Source organism: Scyliorhinus canicula, chromosome 6, assembly GCF_902713615.1.
Source record: "Scyliorhinus canicula chromosome 6, sScyCan1.1, whole genome shotgun sequence".
In the NCBI taxonomy this organism is placed as follows: Eukaryota; Metazoa; Chordata; class Chondrichthyes; order Carcharhiniformes; family Scyliorhinidae; genus Scyliorhinus; species Scyliorhinus canicula.
In genome coordinates, this window is record NC_052151.1 from 15,564,922 (window position 1) to 15,586,945 (window position 22,024).

General features: G+C 45.2%; 1 protein-coding gene across 1 annotated transcript in view; it reads left to right on the forward strand.

Annotated features, from left to right (window-relative positions):
- The window catches only part of LOC119967000 (serine/threonine-protein kinase MRCK alpha-like), a 386,584-nt gene that overhangs the window by 303,328 nt on the left and 61,232 nt on the right, over positions 1-22,024 (forward strand). The window contains exons 22-28 of the mRNA XM_038798987.1: positions 4,307-4,423; positions 11,615-11,695; positions 12,281-12,386; positions 15,583-15,719; positions 17,493-17,632; positions 18,495-18,576; positions 20,655-20,690. Coding sequence (XP_038654915.1) covers positions 4,307-4,423; positions 11,615-11,695; positions 12,281-12,386; positions 15,583-15,719; positions 17,493-17,632; positions 18,495-18,576; positions 20,655-20,690 — 699 coding nt within the window. The remainder of the gene's footprint in view (positions 1-4,306; positions 4,424-11,614; positions 11,696-12,280; positions 12,387-15,582; positions 15,720-17,492; positions 17,633-18,494; positions 18,577-20,654; positions 20,691-22,024) is intronic.

The window sequence follows — 22,024 nt, forward strand, 5'->3', positions numbered from 1 at the left end:
AGCCGGGAGCCGCAGGAGCCGGGAGCCGCAGCGACGCAGGAGCCGGGAGCCGCAGCGACGCAGGAGCCGCGGCGACGCGGGAGCCGCGGCGACGCGGGAGCCGGGCGACGCGGCGACGCGGGAGCCGGGAGCCGCGGCGACGCGGGAGCCGGGAGCCGCGGCGACGCGGGAGCCGGGAGCCGCGGCGACGCGGGAGCCGGGAGCCGCGGCGACGCGGGAGCCGGGAGCCGCGGCGACGCGGGAGCCGGGAGACGCAGGAGCCGGGAGCCGCGGCGACGCAGGAGCCGGGAGCCGCAGCGACGCAGGAGCCGGGAGCCGCAGCGACGCAGGAGCCGGGAGCCGCAGCGACGCAGGAGCCGGGAGACGCAGGAGCCGGGAGCCGCAGCGACGCAGGAGCCGGGAGCCGCAGCGACGCAGGAGCCGGGAGCCGCGGCGACGCGGGAGCCGGGAGCCGCGGCGACGCGGGAGCCGGGAGCCGCGGCGACGCGGGAGCCGGGAGCCGCGGCGACGCGGGAGCCGGGAGCCGCGGCGACGCGGGAGCCGGGAGCCGCGGCGACGCGGGAGCCGGGAGCCGCGGCGACGCGGGAGCCGGGAGCCGCGGCGACGCGGGAGCCGGGAGCCGCGGCGACGCGGGAGCCGCGGCGCCGCGGGAGCCGGGAGCCGCGGCGCCGCGGGAGCCGGGAGCCGCGGCGACGCGGCGCCGCGGGAGCCGGGAGCCGCGAGCCGCAGCGACGCAGGAGCCGGGAGCCGCAGCGACGCAGGAGCCGGGTGCCGCAGCGACGCAGGAGCCGGATGATGCAGGAGCCGGATGCCGCAGCGACGCAGGAGCCGGGAGCCGCAGCGGCGCAGGAGCCGGATGCCGCAGCGACGCAGGAGCCGGATGACGCAGGAGCCGCAACGACGCAGGAGCCGGGTGCCGCAGCGACGCAGGAGCCGGATGACGCAGGAGCCGGATGCCGCAGCGACGCAGGAGCCGGGAGCCACAGCGGCGCAGGAGCCAGATGACGCAGGAGCCGGGTGCCGCAGCGACGCAGGAGCCGAGAGCCACAGCGGCGCAGGAGCCGGATGCCACAGCGACGCAGGAGCCGCAGCGACGCAGGAGCTGGATGCCGCAGGAGCCGGGAGCCGCAGCGACGCAGGAGCTGGATGCCGCAGCGACGCAGGAGCCGGGAGCCGCAGCGACGCAGGAGCCGGGTGCCGCAGCGACGCAGGAGCCGGGAGCCACCGCGTGCCAGGAGCAGGGAGCCGCAGAGGCGCAGGAGCCGGGAGCCACAGTGACGCAGGAGCCGGGAGCCACAGCGACGCAGGAGCCGGGAGTTGCAGCAACTCGGCACCACTATTGGAGCAACAACAATCACCCCTCAATTACTTAATCTGTTGCTGAGATTTACATGCCGCCGCCAATTGCGTTCTTCACCGAACAGCAATTGAACTCCTGCTGACCCAAGACTCAGACGGATTTGAATCTTGATCAGAAATAGACTTCAATGAAGCAGTTTTTTAGCAAAAGAATGTTGCATTTTTCATTTATTACGATAAAGGTTCTGTCATTATAAAGCATTCAGCATTATAAAACATATGTCATTCAATTTGCCATGAGCCTTACTATTTGATGGTTTTGCCTGTTTTAGGGGACAGCCAGGTGTTTCACAATTTGTTTTCTACAATTTGAAGCATTTCTCTCTTGCTGTTTCACTCTCGTTGTCAACTATGGCTTCTGTTTCATAAATTGCGGTTGTGCTGTTAAGAATTTTGCAGCGGCCTGTGATTTGCTATTTAAACAGCAGGAGTTTGGTTTGGTAAAGCTGAAGTTGAATGTGTGCATATGGTACTTGAATGGGAGCTGGGGTAGGGGTGGACAAGGTGACCTACACAATAATAGCATTAATCCTGAAGGCACAAGCTGCAGTATTCCTTTCGGCATCTACTCACCTCTTTCTACTTTAAAATCTGTGGTTACTGAATACTTTAATTGGTAACATAAATTACTGCCATAATTATTACCTTTGTTTTTAAAAAGTAGGTAGCAATTAAGATACAGATAGACATTCAGATGTGGATCAAAGAATATGATGTCAGGTTAAGGACTGGAAGCTGCCATTCCAAGGCAGTCGAACCTCTGACTCGTGTGGTCTAAGATTACACATAAAGAATAACCTCTTGGGAGTGATACCATTGGTGTCTGAGGAGCCATATCCCATCAACATTCAATACTTTCAAAGGAGAAAGAAAAACTACTCCTGTCTGAAGATTTTACTAAAGGAAATGTAAATGGCACTTAATGATGCCCCTTTAAGTTACTGGTTCTGTTAGATTCCAGCAGAGGCAATTTATTCCACAATGGCTTGCTCCATCACTTCAGCAATCACTATATGGTTTACAGTCTATTCCTGTTAATTCAGTCATTTTTTACTTGAAAAGGATGCAATGTTTCATGTTCAAATTAATATAGGTAAAGCAGAACAACACAAATTCTTCATTTGAAGTCTCACATTATCCTAATTCGAACACAGACCACTTCTTTGTTGCTGGGTCAGATTCATGGAACTCCCTATCTCATAGCACTGTGGGAGCACCCTCACCACACACTTCATGTGGAAGGTGTGGTGATGTGCATCACTGTAAATACACAAGGGGTTAATATAAATATACTTAGACTAGATAAACACCAGAGGGAGCACCAGAGACATGACATTCAACCAATAGGCCAGTAAGATAGGACACGACCAATGGGCATTCACGACACAAACAGAGGTGACACTACCACAGGAGGGCATTACACCAACCCATATATAAAGGACACAGCACACATGATCTTCCTCTTTCCAGTGGAGACACTTAGTGAGTACACAGGGTTGATTTGAAACACATCACACCCACCACGTGAATTGTAGCAGACTGGTTAGGTAGTCTGAGTAGCTACAGCAGGATTAACAGGAGAGTCGAATCCAAGTAGGAGAATCGTTAACAGTTTAATAAATGTGTTCAAGCTATCTCCAAGTCTGAACCTTCCTTTGTCAGAGTGTTCATCAAAGAAGCAGCTTATGCTACGTCAACAGCATAACAAAACAGAAGGTATACTGTCTCCAGAGCAGGAAGGATGGATTATGAATTAGTTGCCTTATTAGTGATACCCACATATCAAGAATGAGCTTTAAAAAGTTCAAATTAATCGATAATTCAAATTAGGTAACTGAGTTAAGAGGAATGCACTGTGTAAGCTCTGACTAGTTAACAGTATAATACTGCAGTGCACGACGTTGCAAGGCAAAGGAATACTGCAACTTCAGGTTACCCAACAGTCAGAGTTACTCACTTTGAGAGGAAGTGGGAGCCAGCGGTGTAGTGACAATGTCACTGGAGCAGTACTTCAGAGACTCAGGCTAATCTCTAGGGTGGAATTTAAATTCAGTGAATAGACTTGGATTTTTAAAAATTAATTTACACAATGAGGACATTGCTGGCTAGGCCAGCATTTATTGCCCATCCCTAAATAATATGAAGCTAGTCTCTGTAATGGAGACCATGAAACTATCATCTGACTCATCAGTGTCCTTTAGTCAATGAAATGCACCTTCTTTACCTGGTCTAACCTAAATGTGATGCCAGACCCACAGTGATGTGGTTGGCTCTTAACTCTCCTCTGAAACAGCCGAGCAACAGTCTTTTCAAGTGCAATTCGGGATGGGCAACAAATATTGGCCTTGTCAATGATGCCCACATCATATGCAAGAAAAAATAAAAAATCTAATTGAAAAAGTGGTGACAGCATGAAGCCTATTTCAGATTCCTTTAATGCATCAGTAAAGTTTATTGATCTGTGCAATTTGATATTAGGATTACCATTGGGTTTCTAAATGAATTCTATCCAATTCTTAACTCCACATCGAAGCATCAACATAAGTCAAGCTCATACAGCCCTTTTAAATTGCTTGCACTTTGACTGCTGTGTGTTAGTGAGACTCGGCCTGCAGTTTGGATGCGCCGACACCCTGCAAGACGCGAGAGATTGGGTTTGTACCTGTGATCTTTCCACGCAGTGGCTTCCCAATCTCAATTCGCCCTTTTGCGAGAGACAGTGAGTGAAAAGTAACGCAGGATTGCTCGGCAGCACTGGCAGAACCAGACTGTCTGCCTCGCTCTCAAAGAGACAAAGATACCTTAACGATTGCTAGGATGAAAGGGAGGTAAATTGTTTGATAGTTAAAATCATTCTTGCATGGATCTCACTGCTTTTAAGTTCAGGAATTTCTTTGACATCTAAGTCATCTGTATACATGTTATCTAAAAGAGTTTCTTTTCATAGATTGATTCCATTGAGAATTTCAACATTTCCAATTCTCCATCTGGTGATGAGGTGAAATCACAGATATATTCTCGCTCTCGGTCCCCATCAACAGCAAGTGACGTTGAACCTGTGGAGGTAGGTGCATTATTCGGTCTATTTCCCTTTCTTTAAAATAGGAAAGTGTATCTCTTCTACAATGTACGTCTCTCCTCTCTCTGGATGACAAACTATTTGGAGCGGAGATCGGAGAGGCAAGCAACCCAATCCCAGTCCTTAGCCACAGGCCCTCACAACCTATAGCTACTGCCTCAGATCCTGTTTTTCTTCCCCCTTCTCTCCCCACCACCTGCCGCATGCAGGGATTTTAACCTTCCCTCAGCGTCCCCTTTTAATGTCTTGCTTACAGCACATCTCACTGTGTTGAAATCAAAGTTCACTGCACTGCATACTGCAACTCTTTTTTTTTTTCTTAATCGTCTCTTTATTGGAATATTTACACAAATCACATAAAATAGGCAAAAGGACAGCTTTAGGTTTCAATGTACAACAGGCACAGTCCAACAGTCAGTACAACGTTAGGAACAACAAGACCAGCTAAATCAGGGACATAATTCCCAACAGGTTCTCTCCCCGGATAAATGACTTGTCTGCACCCAAACCGGATTCAGGCAACAATTTAGCCCTACACACCCATTGTTTAAAAATCAAAATGACTGAAGGGAAATGGGCTAACTCTTACAGCCCAATTTAAACTCCTCTCCAGACCCTACACATTCGAGATGGCAAAAGTCAAATTCAAAGTGAGGACTGGGTACAATCCGACCCATGTCAGCAACCCAGAGTCTCCTACAGAAGAAGTAAAATGAGACCAAGAGCAAGGAACTTAGCCCTCACAACCACATCTTCGAACCACCAGTATCAACACTGCCTTCAAAGGGACAACAAAAGGCAACCGTGGGGTCGCGACTCATGAGCAATATAGCCTGGTCTCAGTCAAAAAAGCAGGGGAAACCCACACCAGGATGGGGAGGGACAGCCAGAAAAAAACGAAAGGATTCTGCCACCAAAACGAACACACATCGGTAGCTGCTTGACTGTGCTATCGGGATCCACCTTCCAATACAGGAGGCAGTGGTACTGTCACTGGACTAGTAGTCCAGAGACTCAGGGTAATGATCTGGGGTCCCAGGTTTGATTCCCACCACGGCAGGTGATGGAATTTAAACTCAAATACAGGGAGAGATTGGGTCTTGAGGGGAGATCTAATTGAGGTATATTGACAAAGTAGACTTGCAGTGGTTGCTTCCTCTTGTGGGTTAATCTAGAATGAGAGGTCACAGTTTTAAGATAAGGGGTAGCAGACTTAAAACCGCAACTAAATTATTTATCACAAAAGCTTGTGAATCTGTGGAATTCACTACCCCAGAGTGAAGTGGAATCCGGGACTTTGAGTAAATTTAAGGAGGAGATAGACAGAATTTTAATTAGTAATGGGTTGAAGGGTAATGGAAAACGGGCAGGAAAGTGGAGTTGAGGCCGAGAAGAGATCGTCCATAATCATATTAAATAGTGGAGCCGGCTCGAGGGACTGAATTACCTACTCCTGCTCCGGCTTCTTAATAACTGAAGCACCTTGCCTCTTCACTTCTTGTACAATCAATGAACTTTTAAATCCAAAGCCTACCTCAACTGATCAGTTTACAGATTTATTTCACCTTCCCAGCTGCTCTTTTTCATGTTATTCATATCCTGCAGTATAGACTCCGAGCCCTTCAACTCACATTTTGAGTAATCTAACTTTGATAGAGGAAAATATCTTCATTTGTTTTTTAAATACAGGTAGATGTATTGTTTAGAAGGAACGTTCTATATAACTGTTTATTCAGCCTCTTTAGGGTCACTGTTAGATAAAGGAAAATCCAGGTAATTGCAACCAATTAGGGGCTGGTTTAGCTCACTCAGCTAAATCGCTGGCTTTTAAAGCAGGCCAGCAGCGCGGTTTGATTCCCGTACCAGCCTCCCCGCACAGGCGCCGGAATGTGGCGAGTAGGGGCTTTTCACAGTAACTTAATTGAAGCCTACTCGTGACAATAAGCGATTTTCATTTCATTTCGTAAGGGGAGTAGACAGGCGTTTCTGTGGTCGAAAACGAGACTCCCGAATGGTATGTTGCCTCCCGGGTGCACGGGTCAGGGATGTCGCAGATCGGCTGCAGGACATTCTGAAGGGGGAGGGTGAACAGCCAGTTGTCGTGGTGCATATAGGCACCAACGATATAGGTAAAAAATGGGATGAGGTCCTACAAATAGAATTTAGGGGGTTAGGAGATAAGTTTAAAAAGTATGACCTCAAAGGTAGTAATCTCAGGATTGCTACCAGTGCCACGAGATAGTCAGAGTATAAATTCAGGAATAGTCAGAATGAATACATGGCTTGAGAGATGGTGCAGGAGGGAGGGGTTCAGATTTTTGGGACATTGGAACCGGTTCTGGGAGTGGCGGGACCACTACAAATCGGATGGTCTACACTTGGGCAGGACTGGAAACAATGTCCTAGGGGGTGCTTTTGCTAACACTGTTGGGGAGGTTTCAAACTAATGTGGCAGGGGGATGGGAACCAGATAAGGAAGTTACAGGTCAGTAAAGAGGCAGCAACTAAAGCCAGTAAGGTACTAGATAATAAACTCAATGTGACGAAGGGGAAGAGTAGACAGGGAAGAGATGATGAACGCAAAGGGACAGGTGGTCTGAGGTGCATTTGTTTTAATACGAGAAGTGTAGCAGGTAAGGCAGATGAATTTAGGGCTTGGATTAGTACCTGGGAATATGATGTTATTGGTATTACTGAGACTTGGTTGAGGGATGGGCAAGACTGGCAACTAATATCCCAGGGTATAGATGCTTCATGAGGGATAGAGAGGGAGGTAAAAGGAATGGAGGAGTTGCATTACTGGTCAGAGATGATATCACAGCTATGATTAAGGAGGGCACGATGGAGGATTCGAGCACTGAGGCAATATGGATAGAGCTAAGAAATAGGAAGGGTGCAGTAACATTGTTGGGACTTTACTACAGGCCTCCCAAAAGCGATCGTGAAGTAGAGGTACAAATATGTAGACAGATTATAGAAAAATGTAGGAGCAATAGGGTGGTTGTGATGGGAGATTTTAACTTCCCCAACATTGAATGGGACTCATGTAGTGTTGGGGGCGTAGATGGAGCAGAATTTGTAAGGAACATCCAGGAGAGTTTTTTAGAGCAGTATGTAAATAGTCTGGAAGGGGCCATACTGGACCTGGTATTGGGGAACGATCCCAGCCAGGTGGTTGAAGTTTCAGTCGGTGATTACTTTGGGAATAGTGATCACAATTCCGTAAGTTTTAGAATACTCATGGACAAAGACGAGAGTGGTCCTAAAGGAAGAGTGCTAAATTGGGGAAAGGCCAAGTATAACAAAATTCGGCAGGAGCTCGGGAATGTGGATTGGGAGCGGCTGTTTAAGGATAAATCCACATTTGAAACGTGGGAGTCTTTTAAGGATAGGTTGATTAGAGTGCAGGACAGACATGTCCCTGTGAAAATGAGAGATAGAAATGGCAGGATTAGGGAACCATGGATGACAGGTGGAATTGTGATACTAGCTAAGATGAAAAAGGAAGCATACATAAGATCTAGGCGACTCAAAACTGATGAAGCTTTGGAGGAAAATCGGGAAAGTAGGACAAATCTCAAATGCGCAATAAAGAGGGCTAAAAGGGGTCATGAAATATCTTTGGCTAACAGGGTTAAGGAAAATCCCAAAGCCTTTTATTCGTATATAAGGAGCAAGAGGGTAACTAGAGAAAGGATTGGCCCACTCAAAGACAAAAGAGAGAATTTATGCGTGGAGTCAGAGGAAATGAGTGAGATTCTTAATGAGTACTTTGCATTGGTATTCACCAAGGAGGGGGTCATGACGGATGTTGAGGCTAGGGATGGATGTTTAAATACTCTAGGTCATGTCGGCATAAGGAAGGGGGAGGTTTTGGGTATTCTAAAAGGCATTAAGGTGGACAAGTCCCCAGGACCGGATGGGATCTGTCCCAGGTTACTGAGGGAAGCAAGGGATGAAATAGCTGGGGCCTTAACAGATATCTTTGCAGCATTCTTGAGCACGGGGAGGTCCCGGAGGACTGGAGAATTGCTAATGTTGTCTCTTTGTTTAAGAAGGGTAGCAGGGATAATCCAGGGAATTATAGGCCTGTGAGCTTGACGTCAGTGGTAGGCAAACTGTTGGAGAGGATACTGAGGGATAGGATCTATTCACATTTGGAAGAAAATAGACTTATCAGTGATAAGCAGCATGGTTTTGTGCAAGGAAGGTCTTGTCTTACAAACCTAATAGAATTCTTTGAGGAAGTGACAAAGTTAATTGATGAGGGAAGGGCTGTAGATGTCATATACATGGACTTTAGTAAGGCGTTTGATAAAGTTTCCCATGGCAGGTTGATGGAAAAAGTGAAGTCGTATGGGGTTCAGGGTGTACTAGTTAGATGGATAAAGAACTGGCTGGGCAACAGAGAGTAGTGGTGGAAGGGAATGTCTCAAAATGGAGAAAGGTGACTAGTGGTGTTCCACTGGGATCTGTGCTCGGACCACTATTGTTTGTGATATACATAAATGATCTGGACGAAGGTATAAGTGGTCTGATGAGCAAGTTTGCAGATGATACTAAGATTGGTGGACTTGCAGATAGCGTGGAGGACTGTCAGAGAATACAGCAAAATATAGATAGATTGGAGAGTTGGTCAGAGAAATGGCAGATGGAGTTCAATCCAGGCAAATGCAAGGTGATGCATTTTGGAAGATCTAACTCAAGAGCAGACTATATGGTCAATGGAAGAGTCCTGGGGAAAATTGATGTACAGAGAGATCTGGGAGTTCAGGTCCATTGTACCCTGAAGGTGGCTACGCAGGTTGATAGAGTGGTCAAGAAGGCATACAGCATGCTTGCCTTCATCGGACGGAGTATTGAGTATAAGAGTCGGCAGGTCATGTTACAGTTGTATAGGACTTTGGTTAGGCCACATTTGGAATACTGCGTGCAGGTCTGGTCGCCACATTACCAGAAGGATGTGGATGCTTTAGAGAGGGTGCAGAGGAGGTTCACCAGGATGTTGCCTGGCATGGAGGGTGCTAGCTATGAAGAAAGGTTGAGTAGATTAGGATTGTTTTTGTTGGAAAGACGGCGGTTGAGGGGGGACCTGTTTGAGGTCTATAAAATTATGAGAGGTATGGACAGGGTGGATAGCAACAAGCTTTTTCCAAGAGTGGGGGTGCCAATTATATGGGGTCACGATTTCAAGGTGAGAGGGAGAAAGTTTAAGGGAGATGTGCGTGGAAAGTTTTTTACGCAGAGGTGCCTGGAACGCTTTGCCAGCGGAGATGGTAGAGGCGGGCACGATAGCATCATTTAAGATGCATCTGGACAGATATATGAACGGGCGGGGAACAGAGGGAAGTAGATCCTTGGAAAATAGGCAACAGGTTTAGATTAAAAACCTAGGATCGGCGCAGGCTGGGAGGGCCGAAGGGCCTGTTCCTGTGCTGTAATTTTCTTTGTTCCTCTTCTTTGTTCAACATAAGAAATAAAAGCAGTAAGGGCAGCACGGTGGTGCAGTGGTTAGCACTGCTGCCTCACGCCGCCGAGGACCCGGGCTTGATCCCGGCCCCGGGTCACTTTCAGTGTGGTGTTTGCACATTCTCCCCGTGTCTGTGTGGGTATTAACCCCACAACCCAAAAGATGTGTAGCATAGGTGGATTGGACATGCTAAATTGCCCCTTAATTGCATAATCTTAAGTTTTTTTTAATGTGGGACAGTGTCAGTTTATTTATTTCAGTTGTAAGAATTGAAAAGCAAATTTTTTTTAAAGGAGTGAAGCTTGTAACTGTTGATGTCCAGAGGGATATAGGTATACTTGTACATGGGACACAGGTATAGCAAGCAATTAGGAAGGCAAACAGGATGGCCAGTATTGCAAGGGGATTGTAGTACAAGAATAAATAAGGTTTTCTACTATTGTACAGGGCTTTGGTCAGACCACATCTGGAACACTATACATAGTTTTCGTCTTCATATGTAAGAAAGCATTTTCTTGCATTGGAGGTGGAACTGCAAAGGTGCACTAGATTTGTCACTGGGATAGAAGGGTTGTCCTATGATGAGAAGTCTATATTCTCTGAAATTGAGAAGAATGACAGAGGTTGTCTCATTGAAACATACAAAATACAATGTTCTGAAGGGGTTTGAGAGGGTAGATATGGAGAGGTTGTCTCACCTGGGTGGGGAATCTAGAATACAGAGGCATAGACTCAGGATAAGGGGTCGTTTATTTAGGATTGAGATGAAGAGAAAATTTTCACTCAAAGGGTTGTGTGAATCTTTGGAATCCTGTACCCAGAGAGGTGTGGATGCCCCATTGATGAATGTTTTAAGGTTGAGATAGTTGTATTTTTGGTGTGAATCCAGGGATACAGAGGAAGGGTGGATGGAAGGTGAAGTTGAGGTAGAAGATTCGGGGCAGCAGGGTAGCATGGTGGTTAGCATAAATGCTTCACAGCTCCAGGGTCCCAGGTTCGATTCCCGGCTGGGTCACTGTCTGTGTGGAGTCTGCACGTCCTCCCCCTGTGTGCGTGGGTTTCCTCCGGGTGCTCCGGTTTCCTCCCACGGTCCAAAGATGTGCGGGTTAGGTGGATTGGCCATGCTAAATTGCCCATAGTGTCCTAATAAAAGTAAGGTTAAGGGGGGGGTTGTTGGGTTACGGGTATAGGGTGGATACGTGGGTTTGAGTAGGGTGATCATGGCTCGGCACAACATTGAGGGCCGAAGGGCCTGTTCTGTGCTGTACTGTTCTATGTTCTATAAGATCTGACCTGATCATTGAATTGCAGCGCAGGTTCTCGGGCTCTTAATTCTTATGTTTTTCTGTCTAACATTATAGAATGTATATTTTATCTTTGAATAGATTTTACTCAATGCCAGTTCTAAATGAAATGTGTCTAAACCAAAGGATATCAGTCGAAGATTATTCCCTGCTTTTAGTCCCAATGGAGGTGGATCAATAACTTTGGTTTATGGATACTTACAACAGATTATACCATTTAAGACCAGTATACTTAATTTTAATCTCCTTAAAAGGAACAGTCAGTTGAAGGAGAATATTTTGCCGAGTTGTAAAAGATGTTTCCAGTAAGACGTTTCTACTGTAATTCCTTTTATTCTGTCGCATGAATTGATTATTCCTGCCCGTCATTGCAGCTAATCACCTCTGTTTGAACCTTATTAGGGGAGTGACCACCCTCAACGTACAGTACTAACACCAACCATCAGGTCCTCCTACAGCGGTTCCAGTGTCTCAAATCCAAAGGTAAAGCACTCTGCAACTTTACACAGTTGCTTTCTCAAAAGCTGCAGACTTGTACGTGCTCCCCTCTCCTTGAACCACTCCCTCGCCTCAAACCTTGCCACTGGAGACAGATCTTTTTTTCTGGCCGATCGGTAGAAACTGCAAAAGCCAAGCAGGCTCCCTGGCATAATTCAATTGGGGAATTTTCCAGTTCTTGACAATTTGCTCCGATTAGTGCTCCTGTAATCTCACCTGCAGTACAGACTGAGCAACAAATGCATCAACTTTACATTGAAGCAAAAGGTTACAGCATGAAGCTTAATGCATTTTTATGCAATTCACCTATTTAAATAACTGAGCTTGTGCCTCCTTTCAAGTTGAAAAGAAGGAAATTGCATAGAACTAAATTCCGCATTCATCCACGAAGACGTTTATTGGATCTTGTAATCTATATTCAAAGCAGATTTTTTTTAACAGCAAAAGATCAGATTATTTCACTGTGAGAACATGTGTTGTCCAGCAGCTTCCAGTATGAGAAATGAGCTTTAAATGCTGTTCAGAGTTTGTTAGCAATCTATTTTAATGAATAAGTTTCCTCTTTTATAGCCCAAAGCTCATCAGTTTGTCGTGAAGTCCTTTAATACACCAACGAAGTGCAATCAATGTACATCTCTGATGGTTGGCCTAGTGCGCCAAGGCTGCACTTGTGAAGGTGAGGATACTCATTTAGTACTACATAACAGACCATGGTCTCATCGTCATTCAGAGTGTGAATTCCTTTGTGGTTTCAACATCATTTTAACAATTTCACTTTAATATTATTCTTTTATAAATAATATTGTTAAGTTAATTATTCAATTCTCATTGTTTGTATTGGATGATTTAGAGATTGGCTGCAGCATGAGGTGGGTGGCAGCTCTGGTTTCTTGTGCATCTGTCAACAGCTTTGGTGACCATGGCTTCAGTCAGCTGGGCCCTAAACTCTGCAATTCCCTCCATAAGTCTCTCCACTACTCTCTCCTATGTTAAGACCATGAATGAAGCCAAGTTTTTGGACAGCCCCTGTCATCACGACTCAACGTTAGCTTCCTTTTCTGTCCACTGATGCTGGCAGACCTGCTAACATTGTCCAGTATTTTCTGTTTTTGTCTCAGGCATCCACAGTAATTTGCTTTTACCTCCTAATATATACCCTTTGGCTTGGTGTCCATTATGTTCCTGTGAAACACCCTGGAACGAAATAAATGAAAATCGCTTATTGTCACAAGTAGGCTTCAAATGAAGTTACTGTGAAAAGCCCCTAGTCGCCACATTCAGGCGCCTGTTCGGGGAGGCTGATACGGGAATTGAACCGTGCTGCTGGCCTGCCGAGGTCTGCTTTCAAAGCCAGTGATTTAGCCCTGTGCTAAACCAGCCCCAACGTGTTGCAATGTGAACATTGCTATATAAATGTAAGGCGTTGTTAGTTAACCATTATAAACAGTGGACTGCAATAACATCGGCTAACTAAGTGCTGAAAATTACTGCTCTTGCACCACAATCTCTCGGGAGGGATAATTAATTAATGTACTCTTCCAAGAGTTTGAAGCTCTCTGAAGACTCAGAAAAATAGTATTACTCTTGCCCTGCTTGAAGGCTTGAATTTTTCCTTCATGTTAAAGTACATGGAGATAATAATAATAATAATCGCTTGTTGTCACAAGTAGGCTTCAATGAAGTTACTGTGAAAAGCCCCTAATCGCCACATTCCGGTGCCTGTTCGGGGAGGCCGGTACGGGAATTGAACCCGCGCTGCTGGCATTGTTCTGCATTACAAGCCAGCTGTTTAGCCCACTGTGCTTAATCAGCCCCTAGATTAACTGAATTCAAAGTCTATGGGAGGAAACACTCTGTTATAATGTGGACCATCCTGTCTTCAGATGCCCTGTAGCTTCATTTTACTTTTTAGTCTTATGTTCTGTTTCCCTATCTTGCTTTGCTTGCTGTACTAGAATATTACTTGCTACTGTTGGTAACAGAGCAACTGCTGAAATATCTAATTGCAATTTGTGGTTCTGAACACTGCTGTAACAATTTGTCTCTTTCTCCCCTGCCTTTCAGGCTATCTTCTGCCTGAGCCCACGCTAGGCGACCAGCCTTCTGGAAACCATGTCCAAATCCACCACCAACCAATTACCAAACCCAATTCCTCCTACCCCACCCCACACCCAGGTGCAAAGAGGGCTTGCCACTGCGCAACACCTCCCACATACGCCCCACAATAAGCCTGTGGTCCCAGGTTACAGGATTCGCTGACCCTCGCTCTTACCCAGCCTGTGCTCTACCTTCTGTGCTGTATCTGTGCTTCTGGGTGGCACGGTATCACAGTGGTTAGCAATGTTGCTTCACAGCACCAGGGTCTCGGGTTCGATTCCCGGCTTGGGTCACTGTCAGTGTGGAGTCTGCACATTCTCCCCGTGTCTGCGTGTGTTTCCTCCGGGTGCTCCGGTTTCCTCCCACAAGTCCCTAAAGACGTGCTGTTAGGTAATTTGGACATTCTGAATTCTCCCTCTGTGACCCGAACAGGCGCCGGAATGTGGCGATTAGGGTCTTTTCACAGTAATTTCATTGCAGTGTTAATGTAAGCCTACTTGTGACACTAAAGATTATTATTATTAACCTTGTAGACTAGGAGGGGTTCTGGAACAGGGGTTTGGTGTTGAAGTAGGGGACTTTTTGAGTGGGTTAGATTGTTAAGGTTGGGGTCTTATTTGAGATTTTATTGAGGGGTTTAATGCCAAGGTAGATGTTTTATTGGAGTGTAGGTTGTTGGTCAAAAGGTGAGGAGGAGTGGAATTGGAGAGAAAAGGAGCAGGGAGATTGGCCAAAGCTGAGCGGTGGGCCCTGCGGTCTTGGAGACCAAGGACATACCTTCGGTTGCCAGGGCACCAGCAACGAGCCCTTGGCTCCAGAGCTGAAGAGAAATCTCAACAGCCCCTCCCTCATGAGGGAGCAACTAGGAGCAGAAGAGTGAACCCATAGAGAGATTGGGAGGGAGAGGAAGGCTGGAGGCCAGAGGACATCACCCATGGCACCTCTACTAGAGCAAAGAGCTCGGTTTGGGGAAGAGTGGGCAGGGCTGGGGTGAGGAATAGGGGAAATCCTATAGGAGGTAGGGAATGTCTGTGGAGCAGATGGAGGTTGGGGGGAGGACTCAGCTGGATGCGAGTAGAAGGCTAATATAGCAAGAACCTGGGAGAGTGAGGGGATATTAAATGGGGGAAGTCTGGTGGAGGGGAGAGAGAAATAGAGGGGATGGAAGTAGCCTGTAAATATCCCTGCAATCTCACACCCGCCTGTATATCATCATGCCAACCTTTTACTGAAAAGTCAGCCTTTCATCATCTTGGAAAGACCTTACCATTGGACCGAGACCACGTGCTGGTGGTCATGCCACAGCTAATCCATGTTTAAAAACAGAAATCACTTACAGGCATCTTCTACTCCCCAAAATGAAGCCTGGGGCCCCCATTGGCTTCTAATTAAGCAATGTAGTGATTTTAAAATTCTCATCCTTTTTTTCAAAACCCTCTTGCAGACCTGTATATTCTTCTCTGAGTCCATAGCTCTACAAGATATCTGCACTCCTTGGATTTTGGACTCTTGAGCATCCCTGATTTTAATCACACCATCATGGAACCCTGCTGTAAACTGCTTAGGCCCTGATTGCTGCCCTGAAACACACTCTACCTCTCTTTCTTCCTTTAAGACACTTATTAGAACCTATCTTTCTGATCAAATTTTGTTTGATAATGCTCCTTTGAAGTGCCTTGGAAGGTTTTATCACATCAAAGGTGCTATATAATAGCACATTGTTATTGTTGGTCACAAGGTTATTTGATCGATTTAAGATGCTGTTTCGTTTTTAGTGTGTGGGTTCTCGTGCCACGTGACTTGCGCAGACAAAGCACCCTCCGTCTGCCCCATCCCACCTGACCAAACAAAGGGACCACTGGGGATCGACCCGCAGAGAGGCATCGGGACAGCCTATGAGGGTCATGTTCGGGTAAGGGCAAATCAATATAAAACTATGGATTCACAGCTCCAGCTGTAAGTGACGGCACCTATTGTAATCTGGTGATCACTCTTGTATCATCACTGAAAGAAGTCACACTTATGGTACTGTATGTAGAAGATATTGTTTCTTGCAGCTAAATATCACTCCTTATGAACATTGAAATATTAGTTGGGATAAAAATTGAGAAAACTTTATCCACATTTTATTAGAAGATCTTCTAATTTATAGAGGTACATGCTCCTCTCTTGTTTTAAATGTTTCCGATTGTTAGCACTGTCGCCTCCATGCAAATGAATATCAAGCCCAGTCCAGGACTTGGGTAAATGATCTAGGTTGACACTCTATTGTAATAATACTACATTGTCAGAGGTCCCATCCTTCAGAGGAGATAGAGAACCAAGGCCCTTGTTGTTCAGATGGACATTGAAGATCCTATATAATTTGTCAGTACAGTACAATGTGGAAACCCTTTCGCATCTCACTTTCTGGCTTCTTACTATCTGATTAAGGAGGTTAAATTCTCTTGCCCACCTTGTTATTTTTACACTGTCTACTTGGTTCATGCCATCTATTCCGATAACAAAATAATAGTGTGTGGTCCAATCGAGGTTGGGTGAAATCACCACAAGCCCAGCAAAATTATTCAAGGTTTCTTAAACAGTTTGCAGTCATAGTGATTTAAAGAGAAATTTCCCGCCCACTCTCAAAATAGCCTTTAGCTTCCTGCTCCTTCCAATCTAAATCCCAACCACCAGCTTTACCCTCGTTAAAACATCTATTGGCGGTTCCCAGGAACCCTCTAGCCAGCTCACTTCATACTTCCGACCCAGTGCATATTTCCCAGCAGCACAGGGTGTGGAACAATACTTATGAGTATCCACTTATGGCCATGCAGTGGAAATTGTATGAGGAGTGATTGGGTTATTCACAAATATGGGTCGGCATCCAGGAGCAAAATAGTTCCTGTATAGCTGATGTTTTTTTCCTGTGGTTATTTGCTTATTGGAGGGGTATGGGAAGGGGTGGGCGGGGGTGAATGGCGAAGCTGCAAGCGTGGGAGGGAAGGGAGGAAGGAAGTGTTGTTAAGATGTTCGAGATATCAGGGCGTGATGCACCAACTGGTCTTTTTATGCCCTTCAATTTTGAACTATCACAAGTGCAGATCGGGCTGCCTCCTGCACAATCATGCGAGCACTTTGACTACCCTTGTATCCTCGCCTTCCATCTCAAAATATTGCTTAAAGGAAAAGAAATGTTGTCACAGCTTTCCATCTTGAATTCATCAGGATAGTTTGCAAGAATATCAATTGTAAAAGGAACAACAATTTATTCTACAAATGAAAAGTGATGATTGGTTGGCAAGTGAACTCTGATTGGTCTCTGCTTAACTCTGACATAGCCCGTGCATTGTGCCTTTGACAACTAAAAAAAACTTAGCCATCCCCTAATTCATTTCCCCTAGCAATGCCTTGATCAATCAACATTGACCTGCCTGGTTTTAATTTAAATAAAAGCTTGACAGTTAACTGCTCCCTGATGCATTCTCCATGACAAAGTCTCTACTAATCAGAGTCCCCTTGCCAACTAATCAGAACTCTCTTTCGCAGTATGAATTGTTGTTTACTTTACATTTGGTATTCTTGCAAACTGTCCTGATTAGTTCAAGACAAAAGCTTCAACAACCTGTCCATTTTCCAGCAATACTCGGGTTCTGTTCAACTAAATGACTATCTCTCAAAATATACAAATGTTTTCACCTAGGTACCTAAACCTGCTGGAGTGAAGAAAGGTTGGCAGAGGGCACTAGCTGTAGTTTGCGATTTCAAACTCTTTTTGTACGAAATAGCAGAAGGGAAGGCTTCTCAGCCAAGTGTGGTGGTTAGCCAAGTTATTGACATGAGGTATGTGCGAGTAACTCTTCCTCTTCTGTCTGGCCACTTGCTGTTTTATTCCGTTCACAGGGTCCCGTGTAGGAAAGGTGTTTCCCTATCAATGATATTCCACTGATACCCGTTCCTTTTATTTAGTGTCAGCTATCGTTCAGTTGGTAATACTCCCACCTCGGAGTCTGAAGGCTGTGTTCAAGTCCCACTCCAGAGACATGAGCATAAACATCTAGGCTGATGCTCCAGTGCAGTACTGAGGGAGTGTGGCACTGTCTAAAGTGCAGTCATTCAAATGAGTTAAACTGAAGCCCTGGAACCCTCTCAGGTGGACTTAACATATTCTATGGCACCATTTTGAAGTTGAGCAGGGTATTTCTCCTGTGTGTTCTGACCAATATATCCCCCTAAATCAACATTGCTAAAACAGATTAACTGATCATTAGTTCCTTGTTGTTGGCGGGAACTTGCTGTGCGCAAATTGGCTTCAGTGTTTCTTGCATTACAATAGCGACTATACTTAATGTGTTTTATTAGCTGTGAAAGTGCTTTGGAAATTCCTGAGTTGTGAAATGCATTATAGGAATTTCTTATTGAGGCAGTGTGAGCATTTGTGTTAAATTAATTTTCATTGCTGTTCAGTCTATTCTCAAGCCTTTTAAATCAAATGATACAGTATCTGCATTTACAAATAAACAGAGTTACAAACACAGTTTGTTACTTTGCCTTCTGTTCACTGCTGGCCCCTTGAAGGCAGCCAGGTAATAGATTCTTCTTTGCCCTCTTACAGTGTCAGAAGATCAGAGAGGTATCGGTAAGGGCAGAATATTATTGTTTTGTTTTCTTTAAAAAAAAGTATTTTCTTTTTAATTTCCCCCAGGGATGAAGAGTTTTCAGTTAGCTCTGTATTAGCTTCTGATGTTATCCACGCCAATAGGAAGGATGTCCCCTGTATCTTCAGGGTAAGTGGCAGTGTCGCTATATCCTGAGGTGGGAGGGGAGGGAAGATTTTTAATGAGAGCAGAGGGACAATTTTAACAATAGGAAGAGGGATTACCGTGAAACCCGATCATCAGAATGTCTTGTTACTTTGGGGATCCCCTAATTTGATGGCATAGTTAAATAATAATTGTTTAAAACCTTTCAAACATTACAGTATATATATTAATTCTTATACTTGTAACACTCACTAACAATACAGTTTCCTGAACCATCATCAGATTATTTCTGTATGTTGCCATTACAGTTGTTTACTTTTCCTCTTTTTAATGGATATTTTCCCACTGTGTTTTTCCAAAGTACAAACACATTAAAGAAAAGATACAAAAGTACTAAAAGACCCCAAATTGACCAAGATTTGCTGTATCATCGTTTATTGCTCCCTCAAGGTTCCTGGCCCAGACACAAGGCTTCTTTTAACAGCTAGGTCCCCTCTGGGCCCATTTCCATAATTGTCTTTCTTAATTCATACTGTCTTTTGCTATCTTTTCCCTTTTCTCATTCTCTGTTCTCATTCCCCAATTTGTTTCACTCTATAACTTTCTCTCTTCCACTTTCATTATTATATTTTTCATTCTTGTATTTCTAACCTTTTGTTGAGTGAATCTCCCTTCCCCCAGTTTCTCTCACCCCTTGGACACTCTCCCCAATCATCTCTCACCCAGTTGATTAAGGGATATGTGGAGAGGGCAGGAAAATGGAGTTGTAGCTCAAGATCGGCAGAGCAGGCTCAGTGGGTCATGTGGTCTACTGCTGCTCCTATTTCTTATGTTTCCTCGATCTCTCCTCCTGTCAGCTCTACCACCATGTCAGCTCTCCATCGTTGCAATTGGCTGTCTTAATGCTCCCTTTGCTGTCCATCCTCCGGCATGTGTTTTGCCCCTCCAATTCTCCTTTTCTCTTTCTTTGCTGCTTGCTCTGCTTTCTGCATTCTCGCTTTCTGCTTCTTGCCGCAATTGCTCCCTCACACTTGGTCCCTAATCTTTCTGTCGTCGCCTCGTTCGCTGCACTCTGCACCTGTCAAGTTCCTGATTCTATTGGTTCTCTCCCTTTGGGATAAGAAAGTTACAGTGGCACAGGTTGGAGCGCCACTGATTAAATGGTCAGTGAGTCACTAACACGTGACTAAATTGGATTGGGACAAAATCTTGTAGCATGGAGGAGCCATTTTCCTGTAGGACAATGGAATCTATCTTTTCTAATAACTCAAGAATTCCCTTAGATACCTGAATGAGCATCAATGTCCTGCTCACTGCACATTGCAGTATTGCGATCAAGGATATTTGTGATTTCAGCATCCAGTTTCTCAGTTGTGTCACACTGCCCAAAAGGCATCAATGAAGCTAGAGTTGCTAACTTATTCCAGTAAATGCTGGATTCATGGTTAATTTAATTTGAAGTAGGAGCTTGGAATTATGTTGCACCACAAGGTGCTCTCGTCAGAGTTCATGCCTGCAATCCTGCTTGCAGCCACTTCCTGATCTCAGCCACATTGTTGAGGGAGAGCAGAAATGAGGTGCTAACTGAAGCTCAGGCTTATACCCTCGCCTTGCTTTGTGAAGATCAGAAGCAGAGTCAACCTGAACTGCATTAGTTTACTTTGATAGACCTGGATAGAGGCCTACCATTGGTGCCTGGGTTTAGGACCATTTTGTTGCAGTGGAAAACTTTCACTATAGAGTTTATTCTGCCTCAAAAAACAAACTGGGAAAGTTCTACTTGAACTGAGGAAATGGGAACATGTTTGAGTTCTTATTTGCGTGTTGGAAATTGATGGAGTCCTATATAATTACATATTTTCTCCCTTTGTTTGGGTGACCTGTAACTACGTCTTCCCATTTTGTGGCGCACTGTCTCAGTAAGGAATCATCCAAAAATCATTTTCTGTCTGCGACCATTGCTCAAAATGCCTGTTAACTAAACCACCTTAATTGTGAATTCCTTGTTTTGTCTCTGAAGTGAAGCGCTATGTTTGCAGACTTAATATCTTTGTAAATCAAGTCCTTTGAAATGGCAGCAAGTTATTTCCTGTGTTTTCTAGATTCCTTGCATGTCACATACCATGGCGAAAAAGAAGGTGAGCTGTTCCCAGGCTCCTGTCAGTGCTGCTAAAAAAATAAAGATGTTTTTCCCCGTGGTCCATATTTGTTTTTTTTCTTTTATTTTGTCACCTCCACCATCGCCACTTGCTGCACAAGTGCTTGAGCGTCAAGTATCCTATCTGTTAGTGTGCCGAACGGCTTTGTGCCAGCGATTGCTGCGTTTTTAAACAACCGGTGTAATATTGCACCCCATATGATAAAATGGAGACCATATGCTTTTTAAGTTAACTTTTCCAGCCATTTTTAAAGATTTCTATACTTGAATTCCAACCGTGCAATATTATGGTCTCTAGAAGCCTACCCACTAACAATGTTAGACTGAATGGGCTTTTGTTAGCTGCTTTAGCACTCCCTGAACCAAAATGTTACATTCACAACCTTTCCAGATCCAAAGGTGTTTGAAAGATTGTGGTCAAAACCTTGGTTCTTTCCACTCTGACGTCCCGGGAAAGTTGGAATGCTATTGGAGGCCCACTGTCTCTTTTATTATGAGTTCACCAATGTTTCAGTATTATATTGTTATTTATAAATTAACCCATGTAAATGCTCCAGTACCATCTCTTGAACCTTTTCATTCACAGCATTGTTACTCTTCTGTGAAAATGAATAGCATCTCCTTTGTTCCTTCCACCTCTCCATTTAGCCCGACCCTTTCTTTTCTTTGTTTACTTTTTATGTAAATTTTATAAAACATTTTATTATTTTCACTCCATGGTCCCTGTCATGCTTCAAGGTTCCTCACCAAAGCAAAGAAGCTCGTTCTGAGCTTTGGCAACAGACGGGATGGCCAGAAAGTCCCCCCTTTCTCGTAGCTTAGGCTTCAGCTCTTCAGAAACCAGCCCACACCAGTCAGGGGCTAAGAATCACATGTTGACTAATTTAGACTGACGTTTTCCTCATACCTGCTTTCCTGGTAGTTTGTGACATGCAATAATTCTTCAACATAAACTGACCTGGGAACAATTTTTAAAAATATATATTTTATTGAGGCAGTTATGTATATCAAACACAATCATAAAACAAAACAAGCAAACATGGCTCCAAATAATCAAAACAACTAAATACCTAACACCCCACCCTCCTGCTCCCCAACTCCCCCACCACCTTTTTTTACCCCACACACACACATACACAAAATGTCGATAAACGGCTGCCATCTCCAGGCAAACCCCTCCACAGACCCTCTCTAGGCAAACTTTATCTTCTCCAGCCTGAGGAACTCTGCCAGGTCATTCACCTAAACCCCCGGTTTCGGTGGCTCCAATCCCGCCACACCAATAGGATCCGTCTCCAGACTACCAGGGAGGCA